At 43.5% G+C, this 22615-nt stretch overlaps 1 protein-coding gene across 2 annotated transcripts in view; it reads left to right on the top strand.

Annotated features, from left to right (window-relative positions):
- The window catches only part of LOC112617269 (prickle-like protein 1), a 126112-nt gene extending 103886 nt beyond the window's left edge, over positions 1–22226 (top strand). Inside the window, exons 1-8 of one of the 2 annotated variants that reach the window (XM_025374006.1) lie at positions 160–822; positions 11364–11543; positions 13865–13978; positions 14643–14780; positions 15405–15608; positions 17841–18027; positions 18954–19817; positions 19922–22226. In XM_025374006.1, coding sequence (XP_025229791.1) covers positions 11412–11543; positions 13865–13978; positions 14643–14780; positions 15405–15608; positions 17841–18027; positions 18954–19817; positions 19922–20778 — 2496 coding nt within the window. In that variant the 5' untranslated portion in view covers positions 160–822; positions 11364–11411 and the 3' untranslated portion in view covers positions 20779–22226. Of the gene's footprint in view, positions 1–159; positions 823–11363; positions 11544–13864; positions 13979–14642; positions 14781–15404; positions 15609–17840; positions 18028–18953; positions 19818–19921 lie in introns of those variants that run through there. The other variant, XM_025374007.1, reaches the window with a different exon arrangement.
- Positions 22227–22615: the final 389 nt, after the last annotated feature.

Genomic DNA, 22615 nt, shown 5'->3' with positions numbered 1-22615 from the left:
GGGGAACCGGTGCTCGCTGCCCCGCCCTGCTGGGGTCTCCTCCGGAAATGGATGGGCGCGGGTGAGCCGTAGGACACCCAGCCTTCTTTTCCTTTGGGAGCCCTCCGCGCCCGCTCCGGGCCGCCAGCCTCCGCCAGACGCAGAGCGGGTGGGCGGCTAGTGCGCGCCGAGGGCTCCGGGGCCGGCGCCACGAGGGGCTGCAGGCCGCGCTCGGCCGCTGTCCAGGCCGCAGGTGGGAGCCGCTGTCTGGGTCCCAGGGCTGGATGGCAGCCGGCGGCGGGGGCTGAACGCGGGAGGGCTGCAGGGTGCGCGCCGGCTAGGGGCTTCTCGTCGGAAGCTGAGGGACAGAAGTGGGGACCCGTGGCTGCTCGGCCCCACCGTCCAGCCGCAGGGCAAGTGCCGCTCGGTGGAGGTGACGCGGCGCCAAGAGCGGCGCGAGGCTTTCTGCTGGAGGAGGGTGACGGGGAGTTCGAAGGCGACTGTTCTGTGCTGGGGGACAAGGGGAAATGTTCTCTCGGGGCTTCGCGTCGGCGCCGAGGATGGGTTCCCTCGCAGCCTCTGGGTCTTGAGGTCGGCCTCTGGCTCCTCGGGCCGGGGACGCAGAGAGGGACCGGTGCCCGTCGACCCACGGCCCAGGGCGCCCCCTCGCGGCCCAAGCAGCCGCCGCCGCGCGGAGCGCAGGGTTTGCGGGACCCAGGGGGCGCCGACGCCGGCTCTGAGGCGTCTCTGCTGCTGCGGGGGCGGGGATGGGGACGACCCAGGGGACCCCCTGCACCATCACTGGCAGCCCCATCAAGAATTGGCCGGCTGAGTTTTCCCGAAGTAGGGTGACATCCTTTCCTTCCCGCTTTCTCCAGCCCCGTTTTTAAAAGCTCGGCCGGTCCCGTTAGTCTATGTCCTTATAAGCCAGGCTGTGTGTGGAATTTGTTTTTACAACTCGAGTCTTGTGATTTCTCAAACACTTTCTTGAAGTGTTTTCTCTGGAAACTTGTGTCAAATGAGTGCTGTAAGTTTCACAAAGAGGAGTGTTGTTCAGGAGCCAACAGGTGACGGGGCGAAACCTGAGTCTGTGTGTACATTGGAGTCAAGTCGGGCTGCTGTTTCCTCGGGCCACTGTTGAAAATAGAAATCTAAAAAATCAATAGAAGACTAAGGGGAACACGATTTTGAGAAAATACCTGCATCCCCCATTATGGAAAATAATGGGCTCATTAGAGCAGCGCCTTGTGTAGTGCCCCTCGTTCCACGGCGTGCATTTTGGATTTTGTCTTTACATACCCGTGTGTGGATAACCTGACTCTAGAAGCGCCGGCTGGCGAAGGACCAGGCTTTGTCGTCATGTTTCCTCCTTTTGTTTCTTACTGTCATGGAATGTATTTGTGCATGAAATTAGAATGCTTTGAAAGAGTTCCACATTTCCTCTTGGAAAAATGGATAATTTCTTGACCATTGGGTGGTGCGTGACAGCCCACTCAGCTGTTGGGAAATGTACAAACTGGATGGAGGTTCACGTGGAAAATACGGAAAATACCAAAGGGCATATGGCCTAATGCCACTAATTGTATGGAGAACTTTTAGTAAAGGAATGTTTCATAAACAATATCTTCTGGCCGGGCGCGGTGGCTCAAGCCTGTAATCCCAGCACTTTGGGAGGCCGAGACGGGCGGATCACAAGCTCAGGAGATCGAGACCATCCTGGCTAACCCGGTGAAACCCCGTCTCTACTAAAAAATACAAAAAACTAGCCGGGCGAGGTGGCGGGCGCCTGTAGTCCCAGCTCCTCGGGAGGCTGAGGCAGGAGAATGGCGTGAACCCGGGAGGCGGAGCTTGCAGTGAGCTGAAATCCGGCCACTGCACTCCAGCCCGGGCGACAGAGCGAGACTCCGTCTCAAAAAAAAAAAAAAAAAAAAAAAAAAAACAATATCTTCTGATAACTTCATTATGTTTTTACTTTTCAAATAAGTGAAATTGAATTGGGCTTTGTTGGCAGTGACTTTGTCTTTAGTAGACGGTAAGCACTGAATGCTCTTTGAGTGTGTGAAACCTTTAAAGAAATGACAGTTTAGTGTCTCTTTTACTATAACATTCGCATCTCGATTGAAGTTAAGGACATCATAAACAAGGAAATGTGTATATCCAAAACGGTGGTATATTTTGTATTTTGAAAAGAATGGATGTGTGATGTGTTTCTGTACTGCTAAATTAGTCTGTAGTTAAATTTAATTCACCTGCATGTGTAGCCGGGGAGAATTGGAGTAGCTTTTGAATGGAGAACCCGTGATATGCATCTTCCATGCACTAAGGCCTTGTTAACAAGCAGTTTAACAAAGAAGCTGTTAAACAGTTTGTAGCCCACGGATGGCACTTAGCAGTGGGGGACACCTAGGGAATGTTGGCCTAACTGACTTCACAAATCAGTATCTGTTCTGGCTTTTGGTGATCAAAGGATTTCTAACTTCCCTGGGCATGTTCACACAAGAAATACCTTTTCATAGGGATCTTACAATGCCATGGTAGTCTTCATATAGGAACTACAGTGGGATTGCATTGGAGAAAAAATTGTAATTAGGGATATGACCTTAGACTTCATTTTCAATGGCAGGCCCTGACAATTACTGTTTTCTATTTGCATGATTTTGATTTGGTGACTTGGTTCAAGAAAATTATGAATAATAAGAATCATATCAGACTTGATATACAGTTACAGCCTCAATATGTATCTGATTAAACTCATTCTCCTCAAATCCCTCAAATCCTCATTCCCCTTCTGAGTTGCCCTGAGGTACTTATGTATTGGTATGTCAATCACCTAATACTCAAAACTGTGTTTGGCCCAATTTATTCCTTTCCTATTAGTTCCTTTTACTTTTCCTCCCAAGTCACCATGTGTAGGCTTGCTTAGGGACAGTGTACTAATTGGCCCCTCTTGGGTTCTTTATCTTTTTCCTGACCATCACTACCATATTAATATTTAAGACCCAGAAGTATCTTGTGGCAGTCTCCATTCATGTCTTTTGCAGTTTCCCGTTGCCTGTAGTGATAAACCCACAGTTTTCTGCCTGAAATGTATAATTCTTGAAAATAGGATTCAGACACCATTGCCATCTGTTGTTGCTTCTTTGGAAGAATCTATCTTCTAGCAAAACTGTCCACTCTTCACTGCCTCTGGACCTTCATATACTGTGCTGACTTATTAAGCTCTTTATAGAAACATAGTAATGGCTCGTTTATGTATATGTCAAGGTCAATCAAGATAATAATCCTTAGCTATCCTGGAAGCAGCATACAGACCAGTAGAAAATGAAATGATCCCCAAGTGGCCAAAATAGCATAACAAAATAATAACCTTTCTCTTTGGTTTGAATAACACCTTCTTTTTTTTTTTTTTTTTTTGAGACGGAGTCTCACGCTGTGTCACCCAGGCTGGAGTGCAGTGGCGCGATCTCGGCTCACTGCAAGCTCCGCCTCCCAGGTTCAGGCCATTCTCCTGCCTCAGCCTCCGAGTAGCTGGGACTACAGGCGCCCGCCACCACGCCCGGCTAGTTTTTTGTATTTTTAGTAGAGACGGGGTTTCACCATGTTAGCCAGGATGGTCTCGATCTCCTGACCTCGTGATCCGCCCGCCTCGGCCTCCCAAAGTGCTGGGATTACAGGCTTGAGCCACCGCGCCCGGCCTGAATAACACCTTCTCACACTGTATGCTATCTTATTTCACCAGTGGTTACTGTGCTTATAGGAGAAGTGCTTAAGCCCTCGTCCATGCCGTAATTACTACATATACTTTTTTTTTTTTTTTTTTTTTTTTTGAGGCAGGGTCTTGCTGTATTGCCCAGGCTGGTCTCAGATTCCTGGTCTCAAGCAGTCCTCCCACTTCAGTCCCCAGGTAGCTGAGAGTATAGGCACATGCCCAGCTTCTATGTACTTTTAGACAAACTTTTTCAAAGAATAGTTGCCTAATACTGGAAGCAACACATTTTAAAAGGTTTGGAGGTTGTTGGTTGTGGGCAAAAGGGAAAGGCAGGGAGAGACAAGTAGCAGGGATGAAAACATGAGGGCAGGGAGGAAAACCTCCAAAAAGTTTGCTAGTTGTCATACATTTATGGGTCAGGGGCCATTCTGTTTCTTGAATCCTGAAGCCAGTGTTTTCTACTGTGCCCAAAATGAAAACAAATGGTCAACCAAAGGCTAAATCACATATAATTTTTATATGTGCCACCATGGAAGAAAGCAAGGAGATGAATAATGGAATTTTCTTTTTCTTTCTTTTTTTTTTTTTAGGTGGAGTTTTGCTCTTGTTGCCCAGGCTGGAGTGCAGTGGCGTGATCTTGGTTCACTGCAACCTCTGCCTCCCGGGTTCAAGCAATTCTCCTGCCTTAGCCTCCCAAGTAGTGGGATTACAGGCATGCATCACCATGCCCAGCTAATTTTGTATTTTTAGTAGAGATGGGGTTTCACCATGTTGATCAGGTTGGTCTCGAACTCCTGACCTCAAGGCCACCTCGGCCTCCTATAGTGCCGGGATTACAGGCGTGAGCCACTGCACCTGGCCATTACATTTCTTTTTAAGATCTGGCTTTTAATGGAATAAATGTCAGTTGGCTTCTTTTGACATTCCCCAAACCATTCAATAACAACTGTAAATATAAGGATGAATTAATGAATGCAGTGAATGAATCTAGAAAGTAAATTTCACAAAGGAACCCCTCATTATATCACTATGTTATATGAATGAGGCCATACTCGAATTTGGGGAACAAGCTTTACCTAAGGCAACTAGAAAAACTGCCATGCTCCATAGACCACTACACATGCTGTGTGCGAATGTGTGCACGCACACGTGCTACGTGTATGTGTTGGCGGTTTTATGCGGGGACTGGTTAGAAGCTGCTTCCAAAGCAGCTGGAAATGTTGGCCAATAACTCGGCAAAATTGTCTGCTGTTCAGAAGGCTAAAGCCCTCCCAAGCTCAAAAAGAAGATGAAACTCAGGTTTTGTTATTAACATATTGTTTCAATTCCATTTGTCACTGGTTAGCTTCAAGAAAGTCTGTTTGGTCCCAGTGGAAGCATCAATGCCAATTCGTACGTTGCAATAGGAGCTTTAATTCTTTATAGTCATGAAATTCTTTTCTGTTTTCTGTCTTTTCTATTTTTAAAAAATCAGGTCTCAAGATGTTTGTTGACTTGTCAAAGCTTTGAAGACATCAGGACCAAGTTTACTGAATGCTGAGAGCGTCAGATTCCATTTCCTAAGTCTAGCCCTTATCCTTTGGGTCAGATATTCTCTTGACAATGATGATTGAGAAGTCGTACATCTGCTAGCTGCTTGACTTTGTTACTAATGGTGAGAAATAGCTATTTAATTATTTTGAAGGAAGAGGCAAGAGAAAGGACAAAGGAGGGAAATGGACTGTTCCATTTTCTATTGCATGGAATAGCCCCATGATAATCCTTGCCTTTCTAAAAAAAATAGTATCCCAGCTCTCTCTACATGACCTTGGGCTTCTTTCTCACCTCCCTTGTGACCATACCCTTCTTTTCTGTTTGACATTTGTTTCTCTACTGGACTCTGATAGTAGGCTTTTAGTCTTCAAAATAGTGTCTGCGAAGAACTCATGAACCTGCTAGAGAATTAAGTTTTAACAGCTGTTCCTTGTGCTTGACCACCCCCTCCCATTGCCATCTTTGATGGTGGTGGTAGCTGTTAAAAGGTTCTGTGCCCTCCACACACCTCCTTAATGGTCAGACTGTTTGGAACCTGAACAAACCCATCTCTGAAAACTGTTTTGCTTTTTTTTCTCCTGCATTATGAGGTTTACTTACATTCAAAATTATAGAGACACACTGGAGAAATAGGATGCCTACTGATTTATTTCCAAACTTCGCACAGGATTGGTTAATGCATAGTTAACATTCATTTATGATTGGGGTCGCTACAACATTTTAAGACCAAAACAATAAGCCTGCCTTAGAATAGTCAAGAATACTGATGTTTTGAGCTGTGGCTAGGTAAAAGAATGTAAAAAATACACTCTCAAATGGATCCCACAGAAGTGTGTATACATGTGAGACAGAGAGAGGAAGAGAGAGGGAGGAGGATGATGCAAAAGCAAATGGAGCAAAATGTAAACCATTGATGAGTCTGGGTAAGGGATCTATCAGAGTTCTTTTACTATTGCAACTTTTTGGAAGTTTAAAGTAATGCCCAAATAAAATTTTACCAAAAAAAAAAAAAGTATAGGGCAGGGCCACTGTTAGTTCATCTAAGCATGGTTCTACAAAAGAAAGAAGCAGCATCATTAAAAAAAAGTTTTACTCTCTCATAACCCCAACTTTGAATAGTTCTATTTCCATTATAACGCAGACTAGTTTTAAACCTGATTCTGCCCGTTTCATGTCATCAACCTTAAGAGACAATACCTGAAAATAAAGTTATTAGAATTTTTCTATTAGGTCTAATTTACCTGTGGTCTCATATGCTTGGCTTAAAACATGATGTTTTGGCAGACTACATACAGCCATGGTTAGGTATCCTCAGGAAGAACCTCAGCCATGACCCCGAGCGGAAGGAATGGCCAGGCTCCCTTCTTCCTTCTGTGCTGCCAAAGTAAATACCATATAGTGATTTAAATGCCTAAGGAAGGGATATTGTGAGGTCACATATACATATATATGTATGTGTGTGTGTGTATGGTTTTTTTTGTTTGTTTGTTTGTTTGCTTTGTTTTGTTTTGAGATGGAGTTTTGCTTTTCTTGCCCAGGCTGGAGTGCAATGGCATGATCTCAGCTCACTGCAACCTCCACCTCCTGGCTTCAAGCGATTCTCCTTCCTCAGCCTCCCAAGTAGCTGGGATTACAGGTGTGCACCATGCCTGGATAATTTTGTATTTTTAGTAGAGACAGGGTTTCTCCATGTTGGTCAGGCTGGTCTCAAACTCCTGACCTCAGGTGATCCACCCGCCTCAGCCTCCCAAAGTGCTGGGATTATTACATGCATGAGCCACCATGCCCAGCCACATTTTCATAATTTTTAGTGTAACTTTTTACAAGCGTAAGAACTATGTTTAGCTGCCACTGCTTTCACCCGACTGATATACTTAAGAATAGACTCTCAGGATCTCTTGGCAAGTACAAGCAATCTTTAAAAATAAAGTCAGATGCCATGGCTCACACCTTTAATCCCAGCATTTGGGGAGGCCGAGGCAGGAGGATATTTTGAGTCCAGGAGTTTGAGACCAGCCTGGGCAACATAGGGAGACCCCATCTCTACAAAAATCAAAAACAAAAAACTTCGGTGTAGTGGCACATGCCCGTGGTCCCAGCTACTTGGGAGGCTGAGGTAGGAGGATTGCTTGGACCTGGGAGGTAGATAGGCTGCAGTGAGCCACTGCACTCCAGCCTGGGTGACAGATAAATAGGAAAAAGAAAAATCTAAATTGAAGTTTTTGTGTTATCAGGTAAAGAAGTTGCTAGAAGCCAGGTACCATGGCTCACGCCTGTAATCGCAGCACTTTGGGGGGCCGAAGTGGGCAGATCACCTGAGGTCAGAAGTTCAAGACCAGCCTGACAAACATGGAGAAACCCCGTCTCTACTAAAAATACGAAATTAGCTGGGCATGGTGGCGCATGCCTGTAATCCTAGCTGCTTGGGAGGCTGAGGCAGGAGAATTGCTTGAACCCGGGAGGCGGAGGTTGCAGTAAGATAAGATCGCGCCCAGCCTGGGCAACAAGAGCAAAACTCGAAAAAAGAAAGGAAAAGAAAAAAGAAGTTGCTAGTGATGATGTCGCGACTCTTAACACAGCCTGGTCCCAGTGGAGGCCATGCCATGTAACTTTTGGTTTTTTTTTTTTTGAGACGAAGTTTTGCTCTTGTCACCCAGGCTGGAGTGCAATGGTGTGATCTGGGCTCACTGCAACTTCCGGTTCAAGCAATTCTCCTGCCTCAGCCTCCTGAGTAGCTGAGATTACAGACACATACCACCACGCCCAGCTAATTTTTATATTTTTAGTAGATAGGGGGTTTCACTACGTTGGCCAGGCTGGTCTCGAACTCCTGACCTCAGGTGGTCTGCCTGCCTCAGCCTCCCAAAATGCTGGGATTACAGGTGTGAGCCACTGCGCCCAGCCAACATTTTTTTAATGTTTGTGTTTTGATGAGCTCTGAGAACTTGCCAGTGAATGTAATGTTTTGTCATTTTAAATATTCTCTGATATAAAGGAAAAAGAAAAACTTACCTCAGTGAATAAACTCTGAACCAAGTGCTCATGAGATCATTGAATTTTTACAATCCTTTTTGACTGTATATCCTTAAAATGCCTTCTGTGGGTGAAGTGGACTACCCTCCAGTTGTGTCATTTTGTGTGTCTGCAGTGCAGTAGCTTGGCTGATTCACTAAAGAAAAGGGAATTGGTTCCATCAGCACTCCCCACAGGAGGCAGCTTGGGGTTGCAGGGGTTTAGGATCACAGCCAAGACCGATCCTAAGACCACTTACTGACCTTGGACAGTTTACCCTGAGGCACATGGCTCTGAGGCTCAGTTTCCCCATCTGTTAAATGAGACACCACTTACAGTGGGTTGCTTGATAGAGTGATTAAATGCCGTAACACTAATGGTACCAGCCAGGCATGGAGAAGTAAGTTAACTGTCTACTAACAAATGAAACACAAAGCCATGCCTATAATGGAAAGGATATTGTCACTCATGGTTCTTCAGTTGGACTGTTTACTTTGTGCATGAATGACAGTCAGTCCTCAATGTAATTTGTTGAAAGGCTGGAATGAACTTGTGGGAATTGTAAGTTTGAGATGTGGCCAGAACTTCCAGGTGATTGGGAGGAGGGGATGGTGGGATTGTGGCATGTCGTGCTAACGTTGATTTACCTTGATTAGGATAGTAATTTACTGTACGTTTTTCACAAAAGGCTAATCAGGGAGTACAGCTGTAAAAGTAATTCAGATCTTCGGCAATCGGTATCTTTGTGCTAGCTTGGAAAATCCATGGCTTGTCTTAATTTGTGATGTTTTCTCTTGTTTTATAATCCAGTGGCATTTAATTTTTAGGTTCTATTGAATATTTATGTTCTTTGTAAGTCTGCAGAGCGAATACCTTAGTGTCTCCCCACTTAGCCTGATTTAGCAGGGGGCAGATGTTCATCTTTCATGATTTGGGTTAAATTGCATTGAAGGCACTCATGCTCCTGGTAGGAGTTTTAGAGTTACTAATTAAATTCTTAACCTCTGGTTCCCTTCCTTTGACATGTGGGAGTAGTTTTTTCAAAATATCCAAGACATTTTCTGACTCATTAACACATCCTTTTTTATTGAGGAGTCAGAGGAATACGCCTATGTTTAGAAAGCCTTTCCTTAGTCGAGACATGAATGAGTTGCACCTGTGTGAAATGATGCCTTGTTTAAAAGGTCATAACCTCCCAATGGTAGTGTAGGAAATGAGGTCATCTTCACTTTTTGTTCAGGGTGAATGCAAGTTAAATTTATTAGTTGGAATAATATATGTGTGGCATCGCTCCTACTGCTAATATAGATTGTAGCTATGAGGCGCTTGCCCTTCATTTGTTACAATGTTAATTTTCTCAATGTCCTATCATTTATAAAAGAGAAACCAAATATTTTAATCAGGTTTTATTTTATTTTTTTCGAGACGGAGTCTCACTCTGTCGCCCAGACTGGAGTCCAGGGGTAAAATCTCAGCTCACTGCAACCTCCGCCTCCTGGTTTCAAGCAATTCTCCTGCCTCAGCCTCCTGAGTAGCTGGGATTACAGGCACCCACCACCACGCCTGGCTAATTTTTGTGTTTTTAGTAGAGACAGGGCTTCACTATATTGGCCAGGCTGGGCTCAAACTCCTGACCTTGTGATCCATCCGCCTCAGCCTCCCAAAGTGCTGGGATTACAGGCGTGAGCTACCTCACCCGGCCAATAATCAAAGGTTTTAATAGGTAGTATTTTTCAACACTCTTAGCATTTAGAGTTGAATTGAGATAGTTGCTGAAAAATGACTTAGTCTCAGGCTGAAAGTGTATGGGTTTTCACTGCCTTTCCTACTTGTTTAAGCAAATGAAAACTTTTTTTTTGTTTTTGACATCCTTCCTGAGATGGAAGAACATTTATTAAGGCAGAAGAATTTTTGGAAGTCTGACATGTCAGTGTGTATGTGTGACTAGACTCTGGCTTTTAGCCATATGACCTTGGACAAGTCTCTTGACTTTCCTGAACCTTGTTTTCTCTAAAATGATTGAGTTGGGATAATTATATGTAATTTTCTTTTTTTTACACCATTTTTTTGTGGGTGAAAGGGCCAGGTATAAAAAAGCTCCATCTCTCCATCTGGTTCTGAAAGTTCTGATACTATTATTTTTTTCTTTGTGCCCTGGGATGAGGGATGATTTTTAAGAATCAGAAGAGGCAAAGAACATAATCGGTAATAGCAAAGGTCCTGGGTTGTAGGGCAGGGAATGTTGTCTTGACACTTTTATAGCCCTTCATCCAAGGAGGCTTTTTATTCAGAGGAGGATTTACATCTTTCTCTGCCCATAGCAGGCTGATGACATTTCACACATAGTAGGCACTGACTGCATAACTTTTCAGTGAATGCCTGCTTATGATGCAATTAAACATTAACAGTCACCAAGCTGGATTTTATTTTCACATAGTGCTGTATTCAGACTGTTTGTTGAAGGAGCTCATTGATGAATGTCTGGCTGACTTTAGCCCTTAGTAAAGGCTTGAGGATTTAATGTGCAGTATAAGGATTTAATTGTGCTATTTCTATTTTGTGTGTAAACTCAGTTTAGTGTCTTACACAACATAATTAGAAATCTGAAACCTAAGCAGTTTGGCTGAGAGGACCCACTCTCAGAAGGCAGCACTGCCTCAGTTGGAAAAATTGCTTAGGAAATACGGGGGACCAAGTGGGGTCTTGAGCCATTTTTCATGGGGCATAGTAGTGGGCAAGGCAGATGGCCTGATCCCTGACACTTCCTTCTACAACTTATAGGATGTCACAAGGATTTGTGGGCAAGTTGGAAAGTCAACACATCAACTTTCTTGAGAACTTTTCTAAGGAATTGGCTATAGAGAGGCACCTTTTAAAGGCTCCTGGAAATAAACTAGCTTTGGTGGCATGTTCTGAAATTCTGAGCTGGCAAAGGACTACTACCAAATTATATAGCTCTAAATTTTGAATTTCACGGGGCCTGGGGGCTGGGGGGTGGTGACAGTAGTAATTTGGTTACTTTCTCTGGGCCCAGCTGTGTGTTAACAGCATTCAGTAAAAGCTCTGGGTCAGAGTAAGAGACGTGCATTCAGGTTTTAGATGTCTTTGTTTTTTCTTATATTGTCCACAGCAGCCATTGTTTGATGTCCTGTGCCTGAGAAACCAGGCTTTAAACTTTATGCCTTTGGAGATGGAGCCCAAAATGAGCAAGCTGGCCTTTGGCTGTCAGAGAAGTTCCACATCAGATGATGACTCTGGCTGTGCGTTGGAGGAGTATGCCTGGGTTCCCCCGGGCCTGAGACCAGAGCAGGTAGGAACTTCATCATCCTATATTTACTCTTTGTTTTTCAGTGTGAGTTCAGACTTCAGAACATTATTTTGCAAATGGATAGAACATCACTGAGATGCTAGAATACCACCCTCCTCAGTCCTTATTCTTCTTTGTATGGCTTTGAAGTTTTACTTTTGAAGGTCATATTTAGTTTCTCAATGGAAGTTTCCAGTCTCGTCGTACCCATGGTTCCAGAAGCCTCATAAGGATCCCATTTTTGCTCTAATGAATGAAATCCGGAGTACTACATATGCATTGGTTATATGTATTTCGGATGAATCCCTCTTGAGAGTGAGAGGAATTTACCTTTTGAAAAACTTCTGTGACAACAAAAAGGCAATAAAAGAAAAGAGAAAAGTTTCCATGCCAGTTCTCAGCAATGCTTTTGCTTTGGAAGCGAGATGGCAAGCTATCAGAAACCCTCTGAAGTGTTACTGCTTAGACATGGACCTTTGGTAACTTTGCATATAAAAGAGCCTGTCACTTACACTACAGAGATTGGGAAAAAAAATTAGAGAGTTAATTTTATGCTTTGTGTTGTTATTTTAAGGAAGATGAGAATATTCTATATGCCTATTTACTTTTCCCAATATCTTTACAATGATTAACTTGTTGAAAATCCGTGATATTATTAAAAGAGCAAAGGCATCATTTGAAAATAAAGTTGACAGTGGGGTGTGTGGTTGCTTTGCTTCTGAGTTAGGGTTCTGTTTCCTGTAGGGGGGGACATTTTTTGAGAATAGGGTATCCTTATTTATCGATGGCATAGCACAGTACCTGGCTTGCATGTAGCTGACATTCAGTAAGTGTTTATAACTGTAAAAAGCTTCTAGAGCTGATAGAATGGGGAGAGGGTGGAGTACTGGTGAAGCAGTTAGAAAAGCAGTATTTGGACAAACTACTTAGAATCCCTTCTTACTTCTTTTTTTTTTTTTTTTTTTTTTTTTTCTTTTGAGACGGAGTCTCGCTCTGTCGCCCGGGCTGGAGTGCAGTGGCCGGATCTCAGCTCACTGCAAGCTCCGCCTCCCGGGTTCACGCCATTCTCCTGCCTCAGCCTCCCGAGCAGATGGGACTACAGGTGCCCGCCACCTCGCCCGGCTAGTTCCACCTCGCCCGGCTAGTTTTTTGTATTTTTTAGTAGAGACGGGGTTTCACGGTGTTAGCCAGGATGGTCTCGATCTCCTGACCTCGCGATCCGCCCGTTTCGGCCTTCTTACTTCTAGGGTGGGTAGGTTTTGTGTGGTACTAAGGTATTGAAGTAGACAGGCCCTAAATTCCTGTCTCATGTCTTTTTTTTTCCATTTATTCCTTCTCAGCTCTGCAGTATCCTTTGCAGTACTCATTAAGGGATGTTCCTTTAAAGATATCAGAACACAAACAGGCAGAAATTAAGTTTTCCTTTCAGAATGAGCAAAGTACAGCTCAATATGGCTTCTCTCCAGTTTCCCTGGGGAGACTGACTTCAGGTATTCAGAAAATAGCATACATGGAAGCAAAGAAAGCTGATGTTTGAGAGCACCTGATAAAGAAGAGTTTACAACATTTAGCTAAACAGCTTTTGTCTTTGTGATGTGTAAAATTCAGAGAGCAAATTCAGTGTGTTTGTGTACTGGGTGGATTTGGGGCCATGTCACATAGTCTGTGTGGTAATTTGCAGAATTCACCCAGGACTCTCTCTCTTGCTGATCTCTTAGCTGACCCGTTGGAAGATTGGCTGAGGAAGAGTAGTCTTTTTTTTTTTTTTTTTTTTTTTTGAGATGGCGTCTTCCTCTGTCCCCCAGGCTGGAGTGCAGTGGTGTGATCTCGGCTCACTGCCACCTCTGCCTCCTGGGTTCAAGCGATTCTCCTGCCTCAGCCTCCCGAGTAGCTAGGATTACAGGTGTGCACTACCACGCCCAGCTAATTTTTGTAGTTTTAGTAGAGACAGGGTTTCACCACGTTGGCCAGGCTGGTCTCAAACTCCTGACCTCAGGTGATCCACCCGCCTCGGCCTCCCAGAGTGCTGGGATGACAGGCGTGAGCCACAGCACCAGGAAGAGTAGTCTTAAATGTGCATATTTTATGGTGCATAATTTATGATGTCCCTAATTTTCACTACAAATTACATTCCTGAAGAGCAATTTAGCAGCTGGGTGCTAGTTATCTGAAGGTTTGCAGTTCTGCTGAGTTGGCTCAGCTGGTCTTCTCATTAGCTACAAGAGGCCAAACCCTGTACCTAGGGAAAGGTAACTTTGAAAGATTAAGTGAGCTGAAATGCTCAGTTCTGTATGCTGATGCCATTCTCACTGTCTCTTATGCAGATCCAGCTCTATTTTGCTTGCTTACCAGAGGAAAAGGTTCCTTACGTTAACAGCCCTGGAGAGAAGCATCGGATTAAACAGCTTTTGTACCAGTTACCACCACATGATAATGAGGTAAAATAGCCGGAAGAAGGCTAATTAGAAAAAAGAAAAAAATGCATGAGAAGCATTGAGATGCTGCTCATAAACCCCAAATCCTCACTGGTGAGGGCTCTCTTTTGCCTTTCTTTAGTTAAAATTTGGCCAGAGAATACAGCTTTCCATTCTTTGAGAGAAGAGAGAAAAGAGTATCAGTGTAATCAACTTAACACACGTTGGTTTTTATAGTGTTTGCAGCCACCCACCAATGATCAGGAACCTACAAATGCCGGAGATTTCCCTGCCCCTGCATCCAGAGTGAATGCTTTATGGTCATTCAGGCCTGCAGTTGAGTTGAGTGCATGTAGAATGGAGAGTAAAAGTGGCAGTTAACAAGTTTAAACCTTTTGTGGAAAGGTTAATGTCCTATTTTTTTTTTAATGTCTGTGCTGATAAGGGTTTTCAATTAAACATTTCTTATTTAAAAAAAAAAAAAAAAAGACTATTCCTTCACGCTGCATTTCCCTTTTTCTAGAGAGGCTGTAAAATTCGGATATGGTGTCATTTAAAAATCGTGGAGGTGTGACACAGGCGAGCTAAACTTACTATTTTATTTCCTGAAACCCTAACTCTGGAAGTAGAGAACTGGTGAGAAAGACTGTGCACTCAGTGTGGTGTTTCTGTTTTGCTTTCTGTGAAGGTGCGGTATTGCCAGTCTTTGAGTGAAGAGGAGAAAAAAGAATTGCAGGTGTTCAGTGCTCAGCGGAAGAAAGAAGCACTGGGAAGAGGAACAATTAAGCTTCTGTCCAGAGCAGTCATGCATGCTGTGTGTGAGCAGGTGGGCAGCCCCTTCTCCTATGTGTAGCTTGTGGCAGTGGTGCGGATGGGGTGGATAGTTAGGGGTTATCCACTAACTATCTAGCAGAGGTGTGGGCCCTGAAAGCCTCCAAAAAGTGAGAGGAAGACAGCCTGGCTTTTTATTAAATAGCAGTTCATGTTTCATATTTGTAACTAGCTACACTGCTGTGTATGACAGCAGGAGTCAGTCACCCTTGTGCAAACATTGGGTGAAATCCTGCCTTTGGTAGGATCCTGGCATGGAGGTAGGTGCTAGGATACATCTCATATTCAAAAGAGGCAGAAACATAATGAAGACATTCAGATCTTTGCTGGCAGTTCTCAGAGTAGGAAATGTATCCAGCAGGAGGCTGGCACAGGAAAACCACTATTTGTGTGAATCACATTACACCGTCCTTAGAAACAGTCGTAGTATGTCTGAGACACATGCCTTACAGTGGAGAATCACCAGTAATCCAGCATTAAAGAGCTATTTAATCACTTAACAGAGGTGGCAAAAATAAACACATTCCTTACAAATTCGAGATTTATCCTAAAGTAAGAAAGCCTGAGAATCCCGTCTTTAAAAAATGATCCTTTTACATTCAAACCCATTTGTTTGTAGTGTGGGTTGAAGATAAACGGAGGTGAAGTTGCAGTGTTCGCCTCCCGCGCGGGCCCTGGCGTGTGCTGGCACCCATCCTGTTTTGTCTGCTTCACGTGCAATGAGCTGCTGGTCGACCTCATCTATTTTTATCAGGATGGAAAAATTCACTGTGGCAGGCACCATGCAGAACTGCTCAAACCACGGTGCTCGGCATGTGACGAGGTAAAAAAAGTTCAGCCTTTCACACTGGGAAAAATAAGCTTAGATGAAGCCAATATTCCACTGTTTACATCTAAGCAAAATATTAAAATTTCCTGGATTTTGTTCTGTGTGCATGTTTTAAAGATAATCCTGTACATTCATACAATGAAGTAATCTATATTTGGTTGGTGCAAAAGTAATTGCGGTTTTTTGCCATAATGGTCAAAACCGCAATTACTTTTGCACCTACCTAATGGAAGCAGATGTCTTTGTACTTTGATAAGCATTGTATCTTCAGTGCGTTGTGAGAAAATACAAGTTGCAGAAGAACATGTAGTAGATGGTCTTTTTTGGTTAAGGATTTAAAAAACAGTATGATACATGTATTTGTTTATACTCAGAAAAGGTATGGAAAGACAAATACCAAATTAGTAGTAGTTACCCTGGGGGAAGGTGGGAATGGATGATGGCTTGAAAGGAAAAATTTTCTTCCCTTTAGCTTTTTATTTTAAAATAATTTTAGATTTACAGAAGAATTGCAAAGCTATTACAGAGAGGTCCTGCATGCCCTTCTCCCAGCTTCCCCTGATGCTAACATCTTACATAACCATAATATATATATCGAAACTAGGAAATTATCATCAGTATAATACCATTAACTAAACCATAGTCTTTGTTTAGATTTTCCTAGTTTTGTAACAAATGTTCCTTTTCTTATCCAAGATCAATCCAGGGTGCCTCATTGCATTTACTCGTTGTATCTTAGTCTCCTTCCATGTGTGACAATAAACTTTGTTTTTATTTGTATACATTCATTTATTTGATACTTTTTTTCAACAATGTTCTATTTGAACATATTTTGGTTTTGGTCTTGGTTTTGTTTTGTTTTTTTTAATTTTTTTGAGATGGAGTTGCTCTCTGTTGCCCAGGCTGGAGTGCCGTGGTGCAGTCTCGGCTCATGGCAACCTCCGCTTCGCGTGTTCAAGTGATTCTTGCACCTCAGCCTCCTGAGTAGCTGGGATTACAGGTGCCTGCTACCACGCCCAGCTAATTTTTTTTGTATTTTTAGCAGAGGCGGGCTTCACCATGTTGGCCAGGCTGGTCTCGAATTCCTGACCCCAAGAGATTCGACTGCCTCGGCCTCCCAAAATGCTGGGAATACCGGGGTGAGCCACCGTGCTCCACTGAACATATTTTGGAAACCAAAAATAGAAGAACCTGCCGGGCTCGGTGGCTCATGCCTGTAATCCCAGCACTTTGGGAGGCCAAGGCGGGCGGATCATGAGATCAAGAGATAGAGACCATCCTGGCCAACATGGTGAAACCCCATCTCTACTAAAAATGCAAAAATTAGCTGGGCATGGTGGCGGGTGCCTGTAGTCCCAGCTACTCAGGAAGCTGAGGCAGGAGAATTGCTTGAACCCAGGAGGCGGAGGTTGCAGTGAGCTGAGGTCATGCCACTGCACTCCAGTGTGGTGACAGAGCGAGACTCCATCTCAAAAAAATAAAAATAAAAATAAATAAGTAAAAATAAAAGAACCAGCCTGGACCCCATGGTGAGACCCCATTTCTGTCCCAAAATGTTTTTCAAATTAGCTGGGCATGGTGGTTGTGCCCTCGTGGTCCCAGCTACTCAGGAGGCGGAGGTGGGAGGATCGCTCAAGCCCAGGAGTCTGAGGCTGCAGTGAGCTATGATTGTGCCACTGTGCTCCAGCCTGGGCTACAAGTGAGACCCTGTCTCAAAAAAATAAAGAGTCCTTAATCTGGAGATGGCCACCAGGTCAAATAAAGCATTATCAACACAAATGCTGTTCACTCAATTCCAGCATCTGTGTAGCTATAACTGTGTTGAGTCCACAGACATTTTTATGACTTTTCTTTCTACTGAAACACCAAATTATTTCACTAAAGTATTTCCGTGTTAATGTGTTCTTTGCCAGATTATGCCAAGGAAATGTTATTGGGGAGCAAAAATATGACCCAGTGAATTACTTCCAATATAGAATTCTGTTTTGTCAAGTTGAAGCAAGTATTTATTATTTAGTTTCTTTTTTCAGTACTGTCAATTTATGCTCTAGTTTGTAGCTAAATCAAGTTAGATTTAAGCTTGTGACTCTAAGAAACAAGGTTAGCTATTTGATTTTTTTAAGAGCCAGTGTCTGTCCATTGCCCAAAAAACATGCAGTTACTTGGCCTTTAAAATAGTTCCTAATGATTTTCTTTCATGCTCTGGTTTCACGTTTCTTTTTGAAGATAATTTTTGCTGATGAGTGCACAGAAGCTGAGGGTCGCCATTGGCACATGAAGCACTTCTGCTGCCTTGAGTGTGAAACGGTCCTGGGAGGACAGAGGTATATCATGAAAGATGGCCGCCCCTTCTGCTGTGGCTGTTTTGAGTCTCTCTATGCGGAGTACTGTGAAACCTGTGGGGAACATATTGGTAAGTCCACAGCCAGCCCGTCTGCCCTGTCACCTAGCCATTAGTCTGTCTAGAATTATCCACAGTCTTATTTTTTCTTTTCTGTTTTTTAAAGTTGAGATATAATTTACATACAGTGAAATGTACAGATCTTAAATGTTCCAGCTGATGAAATCTGACAAATGAACAGAGAGTCGATTCTTGTTATTCACAGTAGTTGTGTTCTGTGAAGTTACTGCGAACGCTGGATTAGTGAACACTGAACCGTTGCTCGTGGGGGAATACAGGGTTAGGTTCCTGTGAGCCTCTGGGCACAGCAGTTTCATCAACCCATCAATGCATAATCTTGTTTCATGTGTGTTTTTGCTTAAAGCCACTGCTTTATTGAATGTACATTGTTGATGCATTAATATTGAATTCACAGCCAGTAGTACCATACTCAAGATTAGGAGCTTATGTAATACGTCTTTTCTCCATAAGGCACATCACAGCCTTCTTGCCCTTAGGAACATGACAGCATTTCAGCAGTGTCAGCATTACACTTGGGGTCATTTTAAACAGCAAACTCACCAGCAAAAAGCACAAAAACGCGGAAAACATGGCAGTAGATAGATCAGGAATACACCACTTGTCTACAATATGAGAGCGGAAACAAAAGGCTGGAGCATCTCCTGGATCAGTGCGTGTTGGTTCAATTCATATTTTTACCACTTTGCACATCTGTGAATGACCATGAAAGTGTTGCCAATATTAGTTTGGGGGTTGTGAATAAATTTTTATGAGTAGGCAAATTCACAAATACAGAATCCACAAAGAATGGGGATTAATTGTACCTGTGTCACCCACACGGCTCCCCATACCCATAATCTTTATTTTCTTCATTTCTTCCTTATACCTTGTTTCAGGCATTAAACCGTAACTTATTTATTCTGTCCTTTTCAAAACAGGTGTGGACCATGCGCAGATGACCTATGACGGGCAGCACTGGCACGCCACAGAAGCATGCTTTTCTTGTGCCCAGTGTAAAGCCTCTTTGTTGGGATGTCCCTTCCTTCCCAAACAGGGTCAGATTTACTGCTCAAAAACGTGCAGTCTCGGTGAAGACGTCCATGCCTCTGATTCTTCCGACTCTGCATTTCAGTCAGCTCGATCAAGAGACTCCCGAAGAAGTGTCCGAATGGGCAAGAGCAGCCGGTCAGCAGATCAGTGTAGACAGTCTCTCCTCTTATCGCCCGCTCTGAACTACAAGTTTCCTGGCCTCTCAGGCAATGCCGATGACACCCTCTCTCGAAAATTGGATGATCTGAGTCTCTCCAGGCAAGGAACAAGTTTTGCCAGTGAAGAATTTTGGAAAGGCAGAGTAGAGCATGAAACTCCAGAAGACCCTGAAGAATGGGCTGATCATGAAGATTATATGACGCAGCTCCTCCTCAAGTTTGGTGATAAAAGCCTCTTTCAGCCACAGCCCAATGAGATGGATATTCGAGCCAGTGAGCACTGGATATCTGATAACATGGTTAAAAATCAGACCGAGTTAAAGCAAAATAACCAGAGCCTTGCAAGTAAAAAATACCAGTCTGATATGTACTGGGCACAGTCACAAGATGGCCTGGGTGATTCTGCTTATGGCAGCCACCCAGGCCCTGCAAGCAGTAGAAGGCTCCAGGAATTGGATCTGGACCATGGGGCTTCAGGGTATAATCATGATGAAACACAGTGGTATGAAGATTCCCTGGAGTGTCTGTCAGACCTGAAACCAGAGCAAAGTGTTCGGGATTCGATGGATTCTTTGGCATTGTCCAATATCACAGGTACGTAATCTAGGGATTATGGGGTATTTGAAAAAAGGAGCTGCTAATTATTGTTGAATATTAGGATGATTGAGAAACACATCTTGTTTTGGTCTCTCTTCTAGGGGCTTCGGTGGATGGAGAAACCAAGCCAAGGCCATCATTATATTCGCTGCAAAATTTTGAGGAGATGGAAACAGAAGATTGTGAGAAGATGAGCAATATGGGAACTTTGAACTCTTCCATGCTGCACAGGAGTGCAGAGTCCTTAAAGAGTCTAAGTTCAGAGTTGTGTCCAGAGAAAATCCTGCCTGAAGAGAAACCAGTACATCTGCCAGTGCTCAGAAGGTCCAAGTCTCAGTCCAGACCACAGCAGGTCAAGTTTTCCGATGATGTCATCGACAATGGGAACTATGACATTGAAATCCGGCAGCCTCCGATGAGTGAAAGGACTCGGAGACGCGTCTACCATTTTGAAGAGAGGGGATCCAGGTCTCATCACCACCGCCGCAGGAGAAGTAGAAAGTCGCGCTCCGACAATGCCCTGAATCTTGTTACAGAAAGAAAATACTCTCCTAAGGACAGACTGAGGCTGTACACCCCCGATAACTATGAGAAATTTATACAGAATAAAAGTGCCCGGGAGATCCAAGCATACATCCAGAATGCTGATCTTTATGGACAGTACGCCCATGCCACTTCCGATTACGGCCTGCAGAACCCAGGAATGAATCGGTTTCTGGGACTCTATGGCGAGGATGATGATTCCTGGTGTTCTTCCTCTTCCTCCTCTTCCGACTCGGAAGAAGAAGGATATTTTCTTGGACAACCAATCCCTCAACCCCGGCCACAGAGATTTGCCTACTATACAGATGACCTTTCTAGTCCACCGTCTGCACTTCCCACCCCTCAGTTTGGTCAGAGGACAACAAAATCCAAGAAGAAAAAGGGACATAAGGGCAAAAATTGTATTATTTCTTAACCAAGTAGTGATGGAGAGCATTTGTTTAAAACTTAGCCATTAATCATCTGAATCGTATCCTTTTCTTCCATAGGAAAGTTGTGAAAATAGTTTAAAGTGCTTCCTTTGCCCATGTAAATGAGAACCCAATTGCTGTTTACGTGTCAGATTAACATTTGAAAGGTGTGATTTCTCCAATTTACCCTCCTTGGATGGTGCCAGGTGGACCTGACATCTTGTGCCTATCGGATGCGTTACAGATCGATACAGCTGCTTTGGTTTCCAATCCTCAAGGGAATACTCAAGATGCTGTCTCAAGGGGATTGGATGTGGGTGTTGATTTTAGAAGATGGAGAACTCCAGCCACCTTTGTAAAGCAATAGTGTTTGTCATTTACGTAAGTCAGGTCGGTTCAGGTCTTGGTAGTCCGTCTTGGTGTGAGGCATGCCAGTCACGATGACCTAGCTAACACTGTGCATCTTATTGTGAGGCCAACTTGTCCCTTCCAACCCTCTTTGGCCAGGTAAACATTGTATTGTATCAGCGCCAGCTACAGATTGAAAAAAAAAACAAAAAACATTGCTATTTATAACTTAGTATTTCATAGACTTAAGTGTATTCCTAATTTAACGGTGCAAATATTAATGTATATACTGTACAGTTCAGATTTTAAAACTGATATTTTTATATCCCTGAATTGTAAGCTGTTTGTTACGCTGCAGTGCTAGATTTGCTAGGGAACCAGAATTTATGGATGAACTGATTGCTTGTATTTTAGTCAGGGTTTATAAATGTAGATGGTCAAATTTATATTGCTTAGTGATGGAAAATTCAATTTTTTTGATTTTTTTTTCCAAATATTAAAAAAGGCTCTGTATGCATGGTGGGGCTATGTAAATACTCCACAAGTATGGCCCTGTTAATCTTCCAAGTGTTATTTATGGGTCAAGCAATGTAAACTGTATAAATGTAAAAACAGCCCCCCACACATAACCCCTGGAATATATGGTAAAAACAAGTAGAAGCTGTTTCAGTGAGTGGGTTTTTTCCCCCTGCCTGCGGAGGGTGCCTTTCTCATTTTCAGCAAGGTGATGATTATCTCATGGGAAATGACAAAGATCTGCTTTTGTGGCAGAGGACTTTGTAGATTTGTTACTTTAAGAGAGGTTATTCCTTTTTATTCCTTCCCTCCCGCTAATTTGTTGGCCTTTAACAGCAATTTTGGAAACTGGGTCTTCTGGTTATGTTTTTGTTTTAAAATCTTTAAATTAGAGGATGCTGTGCCATTGGGTGCTTTAAGTTAATATGAGTTTCTGGTTCAAGGAAAACTTATGTTGGATCTGAACTAATGAGCAGATATTTTGATATGTGCCATTCTTGCATATACATCTCAGTCCTAACTAAAGGTTCTAGTGGCATCCAGGACCTTTGGGGAGGCATTTAAAATAAACGCTTAATAAATAACAAAACTACCTTTCTGAATATAAATATTTGCAAATGTATCCAGATAACTTCCATTTTGTGCCTGTGTTCAGGCATGATTTATTTGGCAGTTGTTCTACCATTAACAGACCTCCATTTGTCTCGTGTGTCCACACGCCCCACTTGTAGGCCAGAAATAGGGCTTCAGACACAGAGGCATTATTTTTTCCATATAGACTGGAGTGGGGAAAATTTGGCCTTAGGGAGGACAGACACAAGTCCAACGGGTAAACCAGCAGTAGGTGGACAGCCTTCCCACGCAAGGGTTTGTATCTGGGCTACACAGATCCCCTTCAGAAAAGCACCAACAGTGTGTGAGTTCTTTACTCAGTAACTTACAGTCCCTGGTCTGGTGCCTTTAAAAAACCATCAGCAA

This window comes from Theropithecus gelada, unplaced genomic scaffold (assembly GCF_003255815.1).
Source record: "Theropithecus gelada isolate Dixy unplaced genomic scaffold, Tgel_1.0 HiC_scaffold_15987, whole genome shotgun sequence".
In the NCBI taxonomy this organism is placed as follows: Eukaryota; Metazoa; Chordata; class Mammalia; order Primates; family Cercopithecidae; genus Theropithecus; species Theropithecus gelada.
This window is presented reverse-complemented; position numbering and strand designations above follow the sequence as displayed.